General features: G+C 33.2%; 1 protein-coding gene across 1 annotated transcript in view; it reads left to right on the forward strand.

The window, feature by feature from the left end:
* Positions 1 to 20156, forward strand: part of LOC149774631 (chymotrypsinogen A-like) — a 122001-nt gene extending 101845 nt beyond the window's left edge. The window contains exons 5-8 of the mRNA XM_089944958.1: positions 8582 to 8697; positions 11708 to 11927; positions 16008 to 16174; positions 20035 to 20156. Coding sequence (XP_089801084.1) covers positions 8582 to 8697; positions 11708 to 11927; positions 16008 to 16174; positions 20035 to 20156 — 625 coding nt within the window. The remainder of the gene's footprint in view (positions 1 to 8581; positions 8698 to 11707; positions 11928 to 16007; positions 16175 to 20034) is intronic.
* The last annotated feature ends 3229 nt before the right edge of the window (positions 20157 to 23385 follow it).

The following is a 23385-nucleotide window of genomic DNA, read 5'->3' on the forward strand; positions in this document are numbered from 1 at the left end:
TGTCACACGGAAGGCATGGATTGGAGAGGAATAGATTTCACCTTGCACTTAACAACCCCTCCCACCGTGACATGAGTGAAAAAACACACACCATGAGAGCCGTCAGTGCAGGTAAGTAACATTGCAGCTAGTATTTTTGAGCTTGTATTGGAGTTACGTCCAAATTAAGAAACAAGTCAAGCAATATCAATGATTGCAGTATTGTTGAATTACCTTCTGACGATTTGCCCTTAGGTTGCATCGAATGTTATTCTTTGAAAGTTTAAATAATCATGCCTCCGTAATGAATTATCATATTTGAGTGAACTATTCTGTTTTTACTCTTTCATAACAACAATTTTATTATAAAACAGTCTCATGTCAATGATATTGAGGAATCGAGTCATTTGATATGATTACTTATGTTCTGTAATTTTGTAATAGAAATTGTGTAAGTAGGCAGTGGCAAAGGTTATGTTATCCTTGAATATCAGGCTTTGTGTATAAACATGGGATGATGAAATACGATATCTTCAGAAAATAAGTAGATATATATTATTAGTTAAAGCAATGATTTGAAATTAAAATGTGAGCATTGTAACAAGCATGCAGATGTTGTGATGTGGTTTAAAATAGCTGTTACAACTGTATATATATATATAGATTGAACATGTATATTTAATCTCTAATTGTTCGAACTATTTGAAATTGAACAAATGCTTGTCCACATTGTTTGCCTATAAAACGGTTATCTGTATTTATAGAGCCTGTGAGAACATATACATGTAGTTTGGATTATGATATGAATATTAAGAATGAGATAGTTTAAACAACCGGGTAATTGTGAATTGCATATGAAGCAGAGCATTTCACGTTTCTCTTTCTCACACACACACGTAGACACATTTATGCATACATACGCACGTATACAATCACAAGTGTGTAATACTATTGACCTTTTGGTGTTCCATATCTGATAATTCCATGAGCATTATGTAATTAGCCTTATCTCGCGAGATTTATTTGAAGAAATCCACCTATGCACATTTCGACAAGGTTCATTTGTTGGATTTCAATGTTAACCTGTCCATTTTGCAATTAGAACACAGCGTGTCATGTTCAAGTGGAGTGAAATCGTGACCGAGAATTTGAATCATGGTCAATATGTTTACTGACATAAATAGCTTTTGGTAAATAGTCCGGGTCAAAAGGAAGTCAGAGCAGACTCCACCTCTCACTGTATTGGGTAATCTCTTAAGACAAGTTTCACAGCTTACTTATAAAAGGAAGTTTCTTCAGATTTTGGCATTTGCAAAATAAATGGAGTTGTTGAAAAGATAATGTTATATTAAAAGTTATCTCAAGAAATTCACCAGAACGCATTCATTCGAATCTCTGACGTGGATAATTTCTTTAAGTCTTATATTCATGTCCCACTTGTACTGGGGGTATGTTGCGGATCGAAAATTCACAAAACAGACAATGGGTTGGAACAGAATATTGGTGGAAACTAAAAGCTAGGGGTGACAACAAAGGATATGGAGGGAGGAATATTGACCAGTCTGGAGTTACTCCAAAGACCGAACCCATTAGAAACAACTCAATGTATAAATCAGCCGTCCTATTTATTTTAGAATATTATAACAATCTACGAAACGAGGATGAACATTAAACAGATAGGATGGAAGAAAAAACGGAATAGGCTCACCATCAATTTAGTTTATCAATGCAATCAACATGGTGGATTTCGTTTCTATTATAACCGATTGTTAGACTTAGCTAAATATTGTGAAAATAGTTAAAAAGACTACGACGATACCAATTGAGGGACAGACATTTCAACAGCAAGGATTCACATGATTGTAGAAGGAAATATGATAGGAATATCGCCTCATGGTAGCATTGTTGCTACGATACATTAAGCACACGGATAGCATTTACAATGCATTTTTGCTACAATACATTGAACACAGGTATATCACCTAAAATACATTGTAGCTACGGCACAGTGAGCACAGGGATAGCAGCTAAAATTCATTGATGCTACAACACATTAAGCACACTGACAGCTACTAAAATGCATAGTTTTTACAACACAATAAGCAAAGCTACTAAAATATATTGTAGCTTGAACAAAGTGAGCACAGGGATGGTATCTGAAAGTCATTGTTGCTATAGTACATTAAGCATATGCATATGCACCTTAAATGCATTGTACACAATATTGGTTGGACAGTCAATATATACCGACACACACACACGGTGATATATATATATATATATATATATATATATATATATATATATATATATATGGGATGGTGGTGGGTAGTGGTATTTCACTTTTGTATTTTGTTTTGCATTTTGCCACAGTAACTAATTCTTTGGATATAAATTGATAGAACCTTGAGGCAATTTGCATTATCCTCCACTAGATATGATGAAACGAAGAGTCATTCTCGATAGATTCATCTTGAGAACCGTTTGAGTTTGATGACCTTTTATTTAATGGCATATGTTATTTATTTTCAAGTTAATGGGACGCAATTGTGTTGTTGAAAGACACATCTTGTATGATTACAAGTAAAATAACCAGTTTTAACATAGACAACTGGGGTAGCCAAAACAAAGTAAGCGGATATAGCGGACTGATTGTGTGATCAGCAGAAGACGATCATGTTAGTAGCACCTGAAATATTAATATGAGCTTCCTGCAACATTGCTGCAATTGTCCGTATTACCAACATACAATATTTTAGACTTGTTCTCGGGGTGTCATCTTCATTGGAAAACAATCTATCACAAAATACAGGCATTCAGGTAAATGATCATTTAATTACATCACATCACTGCTGTTTAAGATATAGACGTAATCTGATGAATCGATTTTCCCCTCTCCAGATTGGAGGCCGTTGATTTCATTTAGCACTTTCTCGTGTCTTTATCATTACAATTATGAATACGATGCCTTCAATAAGTCGGATATATGATAGTCGTATTGATTTAAGCTACACTGATTTTTGTTAATGTATCAAATTCGGATACAATAGTGATACCGACGTAGAAGTTGAGAAAGGTCAGCCACTGTTGGTGAAACAACTTCACTGTGATTTACTTCTTTCAAGATTTTAAATCATATAATATTTATTCTGTGAAATAACGTCTCTAGATTTTTTCATCTTCCCTCCTAATTTATACTTGGTTTGTCTCTTAGGAAAGACAGTTTTTGCTTAGCATCATGTGATTTATGTGATACAATTACCAGGATTTGGTAAAAATTCCATTAAACTGTGTCATTTCTTCCTGTCTGGTCTGTATATATGAGACTAACATATGTCGTACATGAAGATTGGGTCACTGTATCCCACTGTCCAGAATTTGTTAAAAATTACAGGAAAATTTTACCAATGATGTCAATACTAACACCTTACCACTGTGATCAAACTTCTAATGAGAGTCCAACTGCAGATGGGCATGACTTAAAGCAAAGATTGGTCATTGTCATCTAGTTCTCAGATTGTTTTCTAAATTGCTAAAAACAATAACTACGTGCATCTTCGACGTATTAACATGAAAGGTACAATTTTGCATTTCATGGGTTGAAAATGCGTCACGCACCAACATTATGACCTACCTCTTAGTAGTTATGATAAAGTGGAGATTATTAGTGTTGGCTCTAATTTCAAGACACCAATAGCTGCTATATGAAATTTGATTAAGAATGAAAACTTTTCACACCTACAGATGGGTTACTGATACTGATTTTACAGTGTCGTTCATATGGTGCCTTTTTCAGATTATAAGACTTTAAAATTCACTTTTAAACTTAACAACTACACGAATTATGCATCTTGGAATGAAAACATTTTACACATTAAAAGTGAGTCACCTAAGTCACACACATGTGGCTTTAAATAGTAATTAAAGATGGTGTCTGTGCCCAAATTATAAGAGTATTTATCATGTTTCCACCAAACATATATGTCAAATGTATATGGATCTTTTATGTCACAGTGGTTTTATATGACCTGTATTCTGTAAATAAGTGGCCGTGCTCTAAGACATTGATCCATTACAAATTTTGTTTTGGTAACAGCTCAAGTTTTCTAGATTAAAACATGAATATAACCAGCTAATGCGCAAGCAGATTTAATTTCACCTCTATAATTTAAAAAAAAATAATTTATAAAAGGTGGAGAAACATTTGAACAATATAAAAGATTCTATCACATTTCAAATCCAATCTGAATAATCCATGATCCAGATTTTGTGCAACTTTTGTTCCAGGTTTCACCATGTATGTAAATTGTAGGAACGCTTTAATATATCGAGAAAATTAAAAAAATGAACAATATTCAGTCATTAGATGCATGTAAAAAGGATGAAACATTAAACATCGTTAGGGTCAAACTGTTAAGTATTGTCTGGTCAACAAATGTATATAGAGGACAGGACATAATATTTTCATAAGAATTGATTTGAGCTACATTTCTTTTGAAAACGTTTCCCTTGCAACAATCCTGGCAGACATGTAACAACTTCAATAGATCTCATACTATATATGTATTTATAAAACCTAATACACAAAAACAAATGCTTTTCACTTGTTACACCGCATTCATAATAAACGAAATTTGAATCTCCTTGCTTGGTGTTTCGCACACGATTTCACTTGTAATATTAGCAAAGAATGTTGAACTATGAATGTATAGCCATTAATTTAGTTATCAAATAAATATGCCCAAACCATGGTCATTATTTGATTAATATTTGAGGAAGAGAGAAACAGTAAATGTTTAGTGTAAACTGAAATTTTTATTTTTAATGATTTGAGGTGACTCTACGAACCCATTACACAACACATTATTTTCTTGGCATGTTGCTCTAAAATAACAGTTCAAAACAGATTGGCAGCTAGGATAATACATTACGGTGAATTAAAACTATCACTTCCCTTTAGCAACATAAGTAAATTGTTTTCATGTGTAACATAAATCAAGGTGAAAACAACATACATGTTAATGGAGCATATACACCTCTGTAACTACGATTACGTTAAAAGGACACATGCATTTTGAATAGCCTAGTTTTATTCAATGATTTAATTGCTAAAATGGTGTTGATGCCATTTAGTCAAATGTCCATCTTTCATTCATCATGAGCCTGTCTGGCATTCAAATATATTAGCACAAAATTATTATCATTCCTAAACTAATTTGATGATTGCCATTAAGCTGTACACTGTACTTCTTGAAGGTCGTGCATGAAAATGGTACCCTTTGTGCATCCAATATATTGAATTTCTTTCTATCAGTACTCTCCCAAATAGATGGTAATATCAAAATGTACGTTTCATTAAAAAAATTAAAATGAATTATATTTGGTCCTAAATGAATTTGCAGCTGATCTGAGATCTAATGTATCCTCTATAGCGACAATTGGAAAATCGTATCACTATTTAACTGAACAGATGGTGATATCAATATAGGATTTTCACTGAGAGACTTATAATGATTTCGACTGGTTTCGACATTAAAACTTGGATATCCAATATGGTGATCACAGCGGTCATTTTGGAAAGTATTGTTGTTTCTACTCTTTCTGAATTGACTGTCATAAAATTAACACAATGGGGTTTTCTGTATAATGTTTAGCTGGTTCTAAATGAAAATAGGTCAGATCTGACATACAATATGTCTACCACAATGGAAAAGTTGAACGTTTTTCATCACTACTCTTTCTGAGCAGATGGTCTTGTTCATATCTTCTCCTTCAAATACGTTGCCCATTCGCGTTAGCTATATAAGTCATACTATTTAACAAAATCCGGCCCTCTCAAAGGCAATATTTTTGTATACAGACAAAGGGCAAAATATCCCGCCTAGTACCTCCGTTTACTGCTAGTTTTATGCTCCCGCTAGTGAACTGAAAATAGTATTCACTTTCACTTTCAAAATTCATGCCCACCTATTTAAAGATTTTGTTATTTTTCAGGTTTATTATGGATTATTCAGCATGTTGTATACATTATTTTCTGTATAGGTTATGTGTTATTTGATTGCATACCTACACAAGGCCACATATTAATAGAACATGTTGAAGTTCATGATCATAGAGGCATTCGTTTTCTTTATCACCCTGAGTTTAACGGGGATATATGACATTCTTTTAATGTAGTAAACTATTCATTTATTTTCTTTCTAATTTCTTACCGTGTCATTTCAGAGTCAACTATAATAACAAGGTATGCTGAATGCAAGAATTCAAAGCTAGCAATAAATTGTATGTATCATATGTCGCATATATGAAGAGTACTATATCCATCATCTCTGATTCATCTGAAATGATCTTAATATGGATTTCTTATCCATCGTAACCAGTTACGTCTTCCCATTTATCTGAATTGCCATTCTCACATTATCCATTTCCAACATATAGCGGATGATGACGAGGGAGTTTCTCCTCAAACTGTGTAATGCAGCATCACATCTTATCCTACGGAATTTCCTCTACATGTGCTCTTTGCAGATGGCCTTGCTATCTCAACGATGCAAATCTTCTAACTGTATCACCTATACGTGTGCCATTTGCATCTCACAAGTGTATTCATCTTCCATGCCACTCGATTACAAGATCAGCATAACGAACAAAATAGTATTTACCTGGATGAATTGTGCAACCAAGGTTGGCGAACACCATAGATATCATTAAAGCTGCCGCAAAAGGATGTAACTGTGTATATAGATGCATGTTTCATTGAATGCAAAGCCCATCTATTACCAAACTTATACACTGTCTGTAACCAGTAGCGTCAATAGGACGCAGGCCTTCATGTCAATATATTGGAGATGACTGCTATCATGAAAGTTTTTCATTTTTTGAGCAACTGTTTTCAGAACAAGTTTGTTGTTATGGCTCTGTAGTTAAATTAAGTAACTGAAAATTAGAAATCAAACAGGTATGTAAAATTCAATAAATAATGTAATTGCTTAAGACACCATGTGAAAATTTAAAAGTAACTTACAGTATTGTGCGCCAAATCCCAAATAATCCTAAAAGGTATATCACAAGTCAAAAGGTATAGAGCATACATACTGGATTCCAGTGGTATTCTGAATGAATTCCAGGTCTTGAATGTGCTGATGTATCAAAAGCCTTGGATGAGCCCCTCTTCCATTGTTTTCATGTACTGTTTTCGAGTGAAAATAATACAAAATGTCCATTTGAGTGCGTCTGTCACTTAGGTAGCTGACATTTATTTTTATAACTCAAGGACAAGATGTTGGCTACCATTCTATCATATTGGAACATTGTTCGATCATTGTGGCTATGATCATCTTGGTCATAACAAAGACCTCTCTAACATTTCGTTATTTGACCTTCATGTACATGAATCATGCAGATTGTTTTCCAAAGTTGAAAGTATCATTTGTTATGTTAAGCCTGAATTTCAAAACTTCAAACCTTTAGCACTGAACTTGCTGAAGCTCCTTTAATACAAAACCTTTCTCCTGATAGAATTTGTCTTGGCATGCAATTAATTATATGCCCTCAATATTGAGCCAGTTGACCGTCCGTTTCGACGAAATGGATCAGCAATCCTTATGACGCAATCCAGTTTCATCATCAAGAATCGGTTGCCATCATTGTGCAATAGAAAAGGCGTCTTATGACTTCACTCTTGTATTGGCACAATCCAAAAGGCTTTCAAACAGGAACTATTATGTAAGCTCAGGTGTTATCTAAAGTGGTCTGACCTGTTACAAATCCTCCACATGTAATGTGACATGGGAACGTATTTCAGTGCGACACCCAATGTTTTGCAGTATTTTTTGTTTCTGCCAGGATGCTTCTAGAATGCTCACCCAGTCGTATTATTTTAATACACTCTCATCCTCTCCACAATGCAAGCATACATTCAGACGAATAGCGGCACCTGTAGGTGATAATGTGCAGAGTTATTGCCCTTGTCTACATACTATGGACATAAAAACAGCCAACTTTCCATAACTGAGTGGGCATTTATGAGAACACAGTAGGCATATATCTTTGAATTTAATGTAATCAGGTAAGTATACTAGCAGAAACATAATTTATTGGAAAGTTTGCCGCACTAAAGGACTTATGATATTTAGTTTGTCATAAGTAGTGCATATTGTACATTCACTATGGTTGAAAATGGTTTTAGAGTACTTCTTATTATGTCCAGTTAATAGTTATTGTTAATTGTTCTAATCTAACAACCAATATGGCTACCATGATGACCATCGTGACAGTCTTTTTAATGTCTCTTCCTTTAAATTGATTGGCATACTGACATGGTGTTTTCAATAAAAGACTTTTATACGATTTCTGGATGTACCACTTATTGGTCATCAAAAAATGCTTGCTACTCCATACATACAGTTTGATGTTTTTACTTTGTCCAAAAATATTTTATAGCTTTTAAGAAAACAGAAAAGTAAAACACACCGACTTCTCTTGGATTGCTTTAACTGTTTTGGACATTAGCTTTAGGTTTCCCATTGTCATTCTTTCTGTCATGAAAACGATGTCTACTTGTATAAATAGCATGTGTAATTTTATATTTCTGTTTGCACAGAGGTCTCAGAAGTGATGAAATCATTGTGAGAACAGGAGACCACGATAACACGGGTTATGATAGCCATGAGAAGGAGTTTAGGATTGCTTCTTTCTTCACCCATGAGCGATGTAATGGTAACCGCGGATGTCTGTCTGAAACGTCTCTGTATCGCATTATAATATATATTGCATGTTGTACCTGCTTTGGGATAGACATGTTATAGCCCGTAACCAGACATATTACAATAATATTTACAACATTGATTAAAAAGGATTATAATATGCATTATGTTGTAAATATACTGGTATATACGTTTGATAATTTTCTATCAATTACATAGATACTAGTTTTGTAAGACCATTTCTAATCAAGATCCATATTAGAGACATATGCAGTCAGCTGGCTATACAAAGCTTAAAAAAGAGGGCATATATTATGGAAGTTGAGGAGGAGTACGTCGCTAAAGGCATATTCAGTAAAATAAAAGACCAAATCAAAAGTGATAATATAAAAACATGACATATGAAAGAAAAGAACAATTCAATATATTAACGTAAAAGCATGTCATATGATTCAAAAGGGCAATTCAAAATGAATAATATGAAAGCATTTCCTATGATGGAAAACATCAATTCAAAATTAAAAATAAAAATAATGTGTGAATATAAATCAAGGCAACACATGCAATATGATTTTCATTTTGTTTTATTTACTGCCATAACAAGCATCTGTAACAAGAAATGTAAATTAAAAGACTGAGTTCTACATTTTGCTTTATTATGATTTATAAAGGAAACATTATCATGGTCATTTTATATCTAGACTTTCAAAAAAAATAATTTAATTTAATGCACATTTCATGTCTTCATCAAGAATTGTCATCACTCATCAGAGACACAGATATTCAAAAACATTACTAGGTCTTTTATTTAGAGTTGTATTTAAGAGGGCATTTTTCTGAACAAATGCACTCACACTCTGCTCAGAAATCTTCAGTGAAAATAACATCACATAACTAGTATAGCCAGGAATGATCATATTTCTACAGCTATGTGTACATTTGAGTTTTTAATTTGATGGAATGAATGTAATTGAGTAAAAGGTAAAGACTGAATAGGGATTTAGCAGATAAATGAACTAATGTTGAAGCAGGAATAAATACGATTGACAATTAATCTTTTTGAAATTATAATGCTTCTTTTCAATTACTTCTTATAACAAAACCATTGTCATTTACTTAGTATGACTGAGTGCTCTTTTCGCCCACATTAAATATACATTTACCAGTGTTTAGTTTACATTATTTGCAGGTGTTCTCATTTGTCATGATGCATGATTAATAAATGCATGTGTTTGCACGTTCAGTACATTCATGTGTATGCATGATTACCACATGAATGTGTGTGCATGACTAGTAAATACATGTGTGTGAACGATTAGTACATACATGTATGTGTATGATTGGTGTGAGCATGTGCGTTCATGATTAGTGCATGCATCTATGAGCATAATTCGTGCATGCATGTGTGCGCATGAGTAGTGAATTAATGTGTGTGAACGATTTGTATATACTTGTGTGTACATGATTGTTGTGAGCATGTGTGTGCATGATTAGTGTTTTCTTGTGTGTACATGATTAAGCACATGTCCTTGATTAGTACATCCATATGTGTGCCTGATTAGTGAATGTATTAGCATGCATGATTAGTGCATTCACGATTAGTACATGCATATTTGTTCATTTTTAGTGCATGCCTATGTGTGCATAACTGGAACAAACATGTGTTTCCATGATGAGTGCATGCATGTGTACATACTTAGTGCATTCATGTGTGTGCGTGAGTATTGCATGCTTTTATATGAACAATAATTAATGCATGTGTGTGCATAATTAGTTCATGTATGTTTGTGCATGATTATTACATTCATGTGCGTGCATGCTCATGCTTATTGCATGTATGTTTGTGCATAACTAGAACAAGCTTGTGCTTCCATGATTGGTGAATGCATTTATGTGCATGATAATTATATGTATGTGTGTGCATGATTAGTGCATTCATTGGTGCGTACAATTAGCACATGCATGTGTTTGCATGATTGATGCGTGCATGGGTGTCCATAACTAGATAACTAGAGGGCCCCGTGTGGCCGAGTGGTCTAAAGCGCTCTCAGTTACGGATCATTTCCATCTCACCTATTCCTGCGTAGGTTCGAGTCTAGGATTCGGCCAGTGTGGGTATGTGAGAAAGATTGCCAGTAGCTTCTCATGGGTCGGTGGTTCTTTCCGGGTTTTTCCCGAGTTCTTCCTTCACAATTAATACTCGCCTCCATGAATAACCTATTGTGTGCTATAAAATGGCGTTAAACCCATCAACATCAACAACAGCCATAACTAGATCAAGCGTGAGCTTTCATTATTAGTGCATGCATGTGTTAGCACGAAGTACATACATTTCAACAGTATAATTATTATGATAGAAAAATAGCAAGTTAAGCAAGTAATATATTTTATTTTTGAAATGCATTCATGTTTCATTTCAGTGATTAGGATGTGCAAAATAGGTCAATTGGTTATACATTTATGGAAATTATGGCAGTTGTTATGTTTTTTAAAGTATTACCTTTAATGATCTTTCTGACCTTTACCCTGTCATAATTCTGAATGAATTTTAAAAATATTTCCTTGGACATGCCTAAGCACATGACACCATAAGTCCAATGATTAAGTCTTTGAATTGCAAAATTACAATCTTTGAGGCTGGAAGCACTGTAGGTCGAATATGTCAAGTGTCATATATTTATTAATGTTACTTTCAGATGCTAAATTTATTTGTTTGGATTTTTATTACCTCTTTTCTATTCGACTCTTGGAAGAGATACATTATAGGCAAACGATATATTGAAACAGGATTGTATTTAGTGTGATGCATCAGTAGTGTACTATTATTGTATCAAACTTCTCCCTGCAGTGTAGCACAATGTACCTATATTTCAATGAATTATATTTGAAAAACACTTCCACATTCTATTTAAGATGGTCAGTACAAAAGATATGAAGTATTTTCAATTGATAAGAAATGTACAACGGGTTTCATCCTGTTTTTGAGTCGAGAATGTATTGATACTAATTTTCGTTAATTGTAGATGTAAATCATGATTATGACCTGGCACTTCTTAAGATTCGACCCAAGGATGGGCGAGGTATTGTGTTCAATGACTATGTACAGCCAGCATGCCTCCCACAAAGCAACACTGAGTACACAGCGGGAATGCAATGCCACATTACAGGATGGGGAAAACGTCTAGTAGTAAGTACAAATTTGCTAATCCTCCAAACATTTGCTGCTTACACTTCTGTTGAAAGGTAGGTACGATTTATTGATAGTTCGTCATCTTTACCTGGAATTCTCAAGTCCTTAAGGTATTGACCTGATTTTTGTTTTGTGTTTCATCCCCACACAATCAACGTTTACGTGATAAGGTGTATTGTGTTTATTTAATTAATTCATGCGTTTGTTTTTTAATTATGCCTGTTGTATATTGGAACCTTTTATGCCTACACTCATGACATTTGTATTCGATTTATCTCATCAAGAATAGCTAATAAAGAACTTGGTTAGTGTGACCTGATTTATGTACCAACCGGTAGGTAACGTTTACGATGTCATCCATTTGTTTCAATATTCCCTTAATATAATTTATTATATTACACTGATGTTCATAAATAATTGGTAGGGGGATATAAATCATTGTGCAGAATTTTGATTTGGGCAAAATTTATTTTGTTCAAATTATCCTTTATTGGAAATAAAAAATGCTCTAAATTAACTTTCATGGACTTAGATGTGTGGATATATAATGAAGTTCAAATAAGGATAAATGTTTAGATTCTACTTTTTTGATTCCGTAAAAGACTATTCGCACATTGTCACAACACAAACCATCACAAGCGCATCAACACATTCAGTGTTACAATATTAGAATACCGCTAAAGTTTATTTAGACTTTATTCATTAGGACTTGTGATATAAATTCTAGAATATTCACAGTAATTATTTTTATATTGTCACTTTTTATTCAGGAAAATAAATTAGTTGTTGAATTGTACAAAGCTTGTTGCTTTTGAGACTTTTTAGTACTTATTATAATACCTTAGGTTTGTAATAAGCAGTCGCCTATATACAATGACCCGTTTTACTTTTCTCAATTGGTGGCTGATAACAGCATGTCTGACTGTGCTGTGGAAAACCTGTATGAAGTAGGCATTTATACAATGGCGAGACATACACAAATGTTAAGTGCTACACACTGATCTGAGTATAAAGACTTAGTCATTGACCTAGACACACCAAAATAGGCTTAAATCCTATCCAAGCCATCTGAAATAACGGTCACGGCTTTACCCTTACAACATTCTTAACTCCATTGCATGGCATCAAGTTTTCTATACGTAGGTACACTGTCAGGTACTCCAAATGAGCTTTAGCCATGTAGGGATCCATGTTTACATGTAAACACATAACAGTATTGTAATTAATAATATCCATCATTGAAATGAATCATATCCATCGTTATAATTAATCATATCCACCTGTTGACGCTTCTACATTAATTTAAATATTATGATACTGTATGGTGTTAGTATTTCATGAGAAAGAAAGAATGACAATACAGGTTTCAGAGGCTTCATCCCTTGATTAAGCAAGAGACCAAAGTTCACATCTTCATATGTAATAAGGACTCTTCCCTGTAACCTGAACTACAGATGCAATAACTGAGGGATAGTGATCATAGTTAAAACTATGTTTCACAAAGAGAATAGATAACAAAATGGCTTCGAAACATATTTGCTATCACGAGGGTGGGTGATGATGTGAGTTGATGTTGACACTTCAGAAACAAGTTTTGGATATTTGTAATGGTTATATCAGTATTGTTCAGCTTCTTCTGAAATGTTACTAATGTTTAATTTGTATTATTTGTTGACCTTTTTAATTATATTTTGTAATGTATATATATATATATAATGTTTAATTGACCTTAGTCTAAAATCAAGTTCACTTTGTACCTGACAAAGGGCATTGATTTTATAAACAACATAGCATATTGCTAACTTTTACTGTATAATTATCCCGATCATGATTAATTTAATCATGTTTAACATAATTTGAGTTAAAATATACAATTTTGACCCTGACCCTAGACACTTCAAGAATGGAATTTCCATAAATGCCAGAGTATCTCCAGAAAATGGTAATTATGACCTATTTTGTTGATCTTATCATCATTCATTATTTCCTTAACATCTTGAAGGAGAATTGGTTATATTGTTATATTGGGTTATTAATTTTTGTGGAATTATGTATTTAAATTGATATTTATAGGAAATACAAATTGCTGGTCAATAATATTCTTGGATTAGAGCATTTGGAATTATTTTGATTTTTTATTTCAGACAAGAACATTTTGGATTATAGTATTGTGACAACTCCAAAGACTTAGCACATCATGATAATTTAGGTCATTGGAACATTACCATGTTCAAGAATTCAGGAACATGAACATATTCAATAATATAATTTCTTCGGAATACCACAATTTTAGTCAGATCTTTGATGTGTGATATCAAATAATTAATCAGTGTTATTTAAGTTAGAATGATGTAAGTTCTTTGTTTCATTTTGAATTATAATCTAGGAAAAAAATCATTTTTGCCAAATTTTACAAAACTTGTTGGTTTCCGCTATTTCTGTTTTTTAGTGTTTAAGAATCATGACAAAACCACTAACCATATGACTTGATACAACATCTTTGTAGCAGCCTCTCAGCAACCACTGGCCATATGACTACAAGAAAGATAAATCCTTTGTATAACATCTTTGTAATAGTCACCCAGCCATCACTTGGCGACTTGACTAATACAAGAGAAAACATTTATATAACATCTTTGTAATAGCAACTTAGCAGAATCTTACCATATTTTTTAAACTAGCAATCTTGCATCATTGAAGACGTTACATTGATATTTTATAAAATAAGCAGAGGTGGTCAAGAGGCCAGAGATTAAAGAATTAAAGTAGTAAAATATTTCAAATATATTTGATATACACCATGCCAAGCTGCCAAGAAATATGGCTTCCATTACCAAGTATAGTACATTATTGGAATGACTTGTCTGCTTGACTGAACCTGAAGAAATCATACATGTATCAACCCTGTGTCCGTATCTATCAGGTTTGTACCATGACGTTGATTTTCCAACTGCAGTGGCTACCAATAATTAAAATAAATATGTAATGAAACTAATTATCGAAACTTACTTGAAAGAATTTTACCAGGTGGGGCACATACATGTACATATATACATAGGTATGAATATTGATAAAATGATTACAGTTTGCCATCAATATATAGGTGTGGCTATTGATGTACTAAACACATGTGCATATAGATATAGGTATGTTTAGCAACTGAATACAGTTTACCATGTATAAAGATGCTTGAAAGATGCGATACATTAAAAAACAATGAATAAACATTTATGGGTGTTTTATATAGAATTGTCCTTTTGAATTACAAAGTCTTCAAATAATTTTAACTGTTTCAGTATTTCAAAAATACATGAACTTCTCAGTGGCATCTAATCAGGAAAACTAAATAAGTTAATAACAAATGTGTTGTAGGTTAATATAATGAGAGCAGAAAGCAAAAAATACCAAGAAAAGTATATGAACGGTTTTTGTTCCTTATTAAAGCTTGACTCTTATTTCAACTTGTTTTCTGAAAATGTAAGCTCAGAACTCTGGGAGAGTGACAGATGACATGATATTAAATTTCGTTTGGAAGAACATCCTCTTTGTTGTAAAATATGGGGATGGGGATTGTTAGAATATTGATGAATTTATTTGCAAGATATAGTCAAAACACCCAAATTAGATTCAATCTATCGAGTCTATAAACTTATCTCAAAGCTGGGTGGATCATTCTACTGAAACTATGATACTAGGTAATTTAGATCTAAAAACTGAGAAATAATTAGGTCTTATAAATTTGATGGTGACAAGAGCTTTCCAAATAAACACAATGCGAAAAATATTTTACAGTGTGGACCAAATTATCTATTATTCTGAGCTGTAGATGATCAACTAAAATAGGTTGCTTCCTTGATCGGGATAATTCATTCGTAATTTTCCATACTGATATCACAATTAACTTCAGAATATGACAAAGAACTTCATCACTAAGCCGAGATGAGAGGACGGAATTACCTCCTATCGACACAAGTCTCCTTGCATAATTTGACCATTATAAGACGAACACATTGTTATTACCGACAAGTTCGAATTCTTAAGATATTTATGCCCTGAGTATGGGGATTTTTAATGATTCATGCAGCTGAGCAGTTTATAGGAAAATATATGATATGGCTTTTATACTTGTCCAGATTCGATACCGAAGCTGCCGAAGTTCCCATAATCAGTGACATTGCATGTAAGAGTGCATACGGAGAACGCATTACTCCACGGATGTTTTGTGCTGGTTACTTGTATACTGGAGGTGTGGATAGCTGCAGTGGAGACAGTGGGGGACCTTTTGTGTGTAATATAAACGGTAATAATTGATTGCCAATTTATTGCATTTTGATATGGGAGTCTGTATTGGCGGTCATCTACAGTTAGAGTAGTTAGTTATTTGATCAGTAGAACTGCCATCCCTTAGGATTTTACTATAAAAATTACAGAGACAGCCCTTAAGTGACAATATTACAGAACAAAAGCGAAAAATAAAAAAAAATAGAATCATTGATCTAAATTCCAGATATTGTCTTTCAAAGTTTTCTCTGGATCTTGGTTTTCATTTTCCAGTGGAGTTGGTGAAGTTCGTCAGGGCACCAGACCAATTTTGGAGCAGTACCTCAGACATCTTAATTGGTCATGCATTTATTACAGACTTACTTCATATATATATATATATATATATATATATATATATATATATATATATATATATATATATATATATATATATATATATACCAAAAAAAATAATTATCTTGGTCATATTAGGAATATTTTTAAAACACAAACTAGGAAAGGCAACATTTATATTGATTGGGGATTATGTGTCAGTCTGAATAGTTCTCAATATGTGAGATGATTGCCACTACTGTGTGAACTTAAAACAAGAATCATTCCAACGGACTGATCATTTAATGCCTAAAATGAATTGCCAGCAATTGTAGATAATACCAATCCTTCCTTTAAATTGCAAAGTCATGAAACCACCTTTGTTATTCTTCAACAATAAAAGGTCCTTCACATTAGCTCTTGTGGTTGATATATTGGATGTCAGGTCAGCACCATTTTCATTTACGACCAACAAGGCATCCTATGATCTCTTCTGAGGAAACGTTCATATTGATAAAACTGTTTTTGGAGAATTATGAATATCATACATTAAACAAAATGGATTTTAGCTATGTTTGGTATCTGATAAGCACCATTTCGATGTATAACTAACTAGATATTATTAACATTATTTTGATAAAAGCACAGCGTTGAGATAACTGCACCTTTTGGGATTGTAATAGTAACATTATTTCAAGATGGAAATATGATGGCAATATCATCAATGATGTAGGTAACATTTTACATTGACATTCAACGAGATACAATATAAAGCCTTCAGTGCACATTTCACAATGACACGTGACTTAGTTTAGAAGAAGCACTAGTAAAACAAGTTTCAAGATGGCTCCTGTGATATACCAGCTGTATATATTTCATCAGGGAGCAACAGGACAGCTAGCAAAGACTACAGTTGAAGTCCTATAAATATCTGACTCTTCATTTCGGAAGAGTTCAATTGTGAAGATTTCAAGATGACTGTTGATGTAGCTATGTTGGATATCAGATTGGAACTTTTTTCATTTACAACCAATTAAATCTATTATGCTGTATTATGGTGAAAACCCTATACATTTTGCAATGCCAGTAGTTGGTAAAGGAAAGTAATATTTCCATTGGTCAGAATGTTACCACGTGATCAAAATGAATTGCGTTTATTTATATATGAACTGTAAGGATAACTATTTTTATAAGAATATCACTTCTATAAATATAGTCATGAGTACATCATAAGATAGACACTGCCAGTGAAGGCAGACACGAAGAATGTGTTAAAGGAAAATATAATTTTAACAATATTTATATTAAAAAACATTGAATACATGTGGCTTTCATTGGTTGAAGGACTGGTATTATGATGACCTTATTACGATAAAGCAGGACAATCCCAAGTGCTATGAATATCTACTTAACATAAAACCAAAAACATGTATTACTACGCTCAATTAAGATTTACAGTCTTTTTTACTCATGCAAACACAATAATATATCGAAAACTTGAAATTTCAATTATAAGAGTTAATGTTATTTCCTCTGAGTTTATTGTGGTATAAACTGTCAGGTGCCTAATCACGCAGCTTACATAACGCCATTAGGGCATTATTATTTTTTGTTTGAGTCGGCAACTGACACGACAAACGGACAAAAACAACGTTGAACTCCAAAGTGAATCTGACTTTACATTCAGGAGAAGTAATTGAAATTAGACGGTATGTCTGACTGCCATGGTGACAAAATTGGATGTCAGATTGGTATCATGTTTTTATTTTCATTTAGGATTCATCAGACATTCAGGAGAAGTTCATTGAAAAGTCAATGCTAACACAAATACACACGAAAAGGGTTTTAGAATAATCTTATAACATACTCATCAAATTAAAGACGTTTACACTGTCAAGCATTAAAAGAAAAGAAACATTATTTTTTCTAAAACATTAATTACTTTAAATTGAAATGGTTGCTACATTGATGTAGCCAATATAATGATAATATAGTGTGTAAAAGGAGGATTAGCTGTCATCAATGACGAAAACTCATTGTGATAGTGTATGAGTCCTTTAAGGATACATCCATCAGATGATGGATAAGAAATGTCAATCATATCTGTACTGTGTTTAACCTTTGTACATGACTGTAAATTGCACATTAAGATAATGGCAACTTGTTGAATTGGACTGTTAACCATACCATGTTGCAGAAAATTTATATGATATTTATCTTGCTTGTAATTATAAACATGTTATTTACTGATGTTTGAGTGCAAGGTCTAGCCTTAGAATGTCCTAAAGCAGAAACTGTTTACAAATTTGATGAGAAAGTGACCAACATCCTGATCCCCTCATTATGTCCCTGATATTTTTAAAGGTTCTGAAGTAAACACTATTATTCAATATAATTTTTATTTTTTTTTTAAAATCAGAAATAATTTGAGCATAATCATATGTTTAATTTATTTATTAGAATCACGACATTGTCATTACCTTTTTTTTATACTAGATCACTATGGTCGGAATATTGTCAATTCATTAAAGATATTCGGGATAATATCAGTGTGAAACATCAAGATTGTTTCATATCAACTCTTTCGTGGCGACTGGCACGTCAGCACATTCAATACAGGAGTTCATTGAGAACATTTAATTATTTTGGACTTGTGATAGTAATTTTAGGGTTATATGTGTTTGGATTCACAATGTTATCAGTTCCTTTTTTAATTTTCACCTTTACCTTTTATTCTCTAGGTATGTCATTTACTTGTTAAATTAACTTAACTTAGCTTTGCTTGTTTTGTTACTTTGTTTACGACCAACCGTATCATTCTCAATGAGGTAAAGCACAGGACTAAACTGAAAAAAATCATCTGGCTTACGGGCAAGGGAAGTTCATTAGGACTAATTCAGAATGCCCAGTGTTCTAATATATATATATATATATATATATATATATATATATATATATATATATATATATATATATATATATATATATATATATATATATATATATATATACACATGATTTTATGAAACGTATCCTATGGACATTTACAAAGTTCTTGACATATTTAGCATGGATAATGCAAACACTGAACGTATTCATTCATGCAGTTGCATGCAGTTAGTCGAGCATTTTATGAATGATTCCTTTTAGTCTGTTCCTACCATTTATTTGCTCCTTACGATGCAGTTGCGAGTTAATTTTCTTCATCAAATGGGGGTGTAATGGAGAACACACATAACAAACATGTTTTTTTTTTTATGACAGGCTCCTAAAATTAATTTAAATGTTCAAGAATTAAACTCTTATATGTCACAGAAAATCATTTTCTAAATTTGCGATTTTTATCTTAGGGAATTGTAATATAGGGATATTACATTCATTGCATTCCTGATGCATTATATCTAATAGACCAATTCCAAAAGTACCTTGAATGACTCATTGAATTGCGAAGAAATCTGCTTCATAAATCATCTCGATGAGCGCTCAAAATTAGCATTAAGTTTGTTATAGTTTTCAAAACAGACATTATATTGCTATTTTACAGTTGAAAATATTATTTTTCAGGTAAATACACAGTTATAGGAGCCACATCATGGGGTGATGGATGTGCCTTGGCTAAGAAACCTGGAGTGTATGCCAAGGTCAAAGAGTTCCTGCCATGGATACAAGCGAAAATGAGGCTTTAATGAAATAAATGATGTCGGGTCTTACTTAAGAATGAAACAAATTGTTTGTACCCGTTACTCATATCTGTATACGATATACATAATTATCAAACGGATGTGGCCACATCGTCTTGTAGAACATGTATAGTATATTTGTTATAGGATGAGAATAATGTAAGAGAACAATCCAAACTATATTTCACTAATCTGAACTCCAGTTTGCATGATTCTTTAATCATAATGTATAAGTGTAGTCAATAAATCTCTCCACTTTGCATTATCTTTGCTACATAATGAATACTAGTAATTCACAAATAAAATCAATGTCTTGCAATACAATTCAGATTTATTCTTTGAATGACTTCACTGCATTTCCCAAAACATTTAGCTTATCTACAATGATTTGAGAATCAGATAGTCAAAGTGGTCTAGTGGTCGAAAGCTCACAACGTTACGGATTACTGCCGTTTCACCTCTGTCTGTGTGGGTTCGAGTTTCGGCTTCGGCCAATGTAGGTACCATATAAATCTTGGCAGTAGTTTCTAGTGGGTCGGTGTGATTTCAGAGATTTTCTCCGGGTTCCTCGTATATTGTACTAAACATGGCGTTAAACCATACACCATCAGATAGTTCAGGTAACAACCGAGGTTCACTAGTCAGTTAGTGATCGCTTCTGGTGTTGGCGGTGGGTTGGCCAGCAGGACGTATTTCCACGGATATGTATCAGACTTTCAAACATATTTTCTGAGCATTCTTCAGGATGACAAATAGTGGGTAAACCTTGCTCAAGTTCACAAATCAATTGTAAACTTTGTTGATCATAAAAAAAAAAACACAAGAGTTAATGGTGTAACAGGATTGACCTGAATGGATGCCTGGATCGAAGGACAACACAACACAATTTAAGAAAGATGTTTATATATATATATATATATATATATATATATATATATATATATATATATATATATATCTTTATTACAACTACAGTGATTCTTTCACGTTTCAGACATACGCTTCATTAAAATGCTCTAACCAAACATTCACTAGTTGCAAAACAAAAAATGATTCAATTGACAGTGAGATTCAAAAAATCTCCTAGGATGCAAATGAGATTCACATAATCGCATGTAATCAAAACTAAAGATTGAAGTAATCTTATGTAAACAAAATGACTCAAAATTACTAAATTGTAGTCAATTGAAACAACCAATTGCAACACATATACTCAGTCATTAGTACAGCAGTAAGATATATATACATATACATATATATATATATATATATATATATATATATATATATATATATATATATATATATATATATATATCGTGAATTATTGGGTTGACCCTCAATTGTATAGGCCGTACACACCCTTCATGTATCGACCATGGGCACAATAAGGTTATAAGCTAGCGGTTTCCTCTTCGTTTGGCCTTACAACATCTTCCATATCGACACACAGACTGCCATACAGATAGAGTGAGATACCCGCACACATATGCACATACAGCAAACATTTTTCATTTATTTGATTGGCTTTCTTGTGCTGGCTACACCCTCAGTTATTGGATCCACCCACCATGTGCACAGACTCACGGATAGACATACGTACAGACAGCTACAGACAGCTCTAGACAGCTGTTGACAACTTCAGACCGCCTTAAACAGCTACAATAAAAACTGGTCATTAAAAATGGTCCGGAATTAATATCTATATATGTGTTCTACGAAATGAAACTAATAGCAACACGTAATTCAAACCTTCACAGCGATTCAAACCTGTTTAGTAATAAAGCCATAACTTCACCATACGACATTAACACCTGAATAGGCTTCACATTTCAAATACAATACAGAAAACACTTACCCATACGGATAAGGATAACAACTTTCGTACAGGATTGCCATGTCAACATCAAAGGTTTAAGTGTATGAAAAGTGTAGACGACTGTGATATCAATAGCTATAGCTGGATTAGAGTAATGCAAACCAACTACTTTTCATGTATATTACATGCATTCGGCTAAAGGTTTGCTTGAACTATCAGTTTACACTGCGATAAACATGTTTGTAATCTTTTCGAATTATGTATATGAGCAACAATCCTATGGACTAAATAATAGCTCTGGTCTTAGTTTGACACCAGTATGATGGTCGTTTTTTATGATATAGATATTGACGATGGATGGTTCCATATTGCTGATCAAATAGATATATAAGGGTGGAGTTTTGGTAATGAGGGATGAACCTGTACCCGAAAGCATACAATGCCAATGTCCACAGAAATTGGAACAAATTATTGCCGAGTGTGTCGAACTACTTGTAGATACTTTACATGGACGTCCCAATCGATACAGCATTACAAGTTTAAAGGACATACGGACGGATGCAAGGAATTTTAAATGCGTTATAAGGATCTACATGTGCTACCTGAATACGTTATTGTATATATATATTGTACAGACCTTTGATATTTTTACATTATCTGTAGTATTGTCTTTTGTAACTAAACTTTACTTTTGTTTAGAATGGTTTGCTTTCCATTATTGTGTAATTAATTTTAACATTTTCAGAACTTAAACATTAGTTTGCACTATGTAGACACTATTGTGCTGCTGTGATGTAAACTACTACTACTACTACTACTACACACACACACAGATACATATATACATACATACATACATACATACATACATACATACATACAACATACATACAAGTATTCACACTCCACACTGACAACGGGAGGCACCTGCTAGTATAAATTTGAGAAGACCTTGGTATGAAAGAGCCAGGGTTCGAACCCACGACCGTCCACATCCACGGAGGATGATCAAACCACCAGAACACCGGAGTGGTCTCATAGGGATATATAATGTATTAGGACTGTTTAGGGGCAAGGAGAATTTAAGATAGGGATAATGAATTACAATGGAATGGGGCTGACTAGCGACAAATGGAATTTAAGATGTGGAACAAAGGACCGGCACATTGGGGACAATGCGTCATTAAGATGGGAATATTGGTCCTGAATATAAAAAAATATGTCGTGATACGTTTTGAAAGCAGGAATAAGACAGTTTATCTCTCTCTCTCTCGCTGTCTCTCTCTCTATCTCTCACAAACACACACACACACACAAACACAAACACATTCTCTCTCTCTATCTCTCTATGTCGTAATAAGTGTTATTAAAATGCTAATGGTACTTGTTCCGTTTGAATATACCTATCCAAAAATG

Source organism: Sinohyriopsis cumingii, unplaced genomic scaffold (genome assembly GCF_028554795.1).
Source record: "Sinohyriopsis cumingii isolate HCF-2022 unplaced genomic scaffold, ASM2855479v2 utg000160l, whole genome shotgun sequence".
In the NCBI taxonomy this organism is placed as follows: domain Eukaryota; kingdom Metazoa; phylum Mollusca; class Bivalvia; order Unionida; family Unionidae; genus Sinohyriopsis; species Sinohyriopsis cumingii.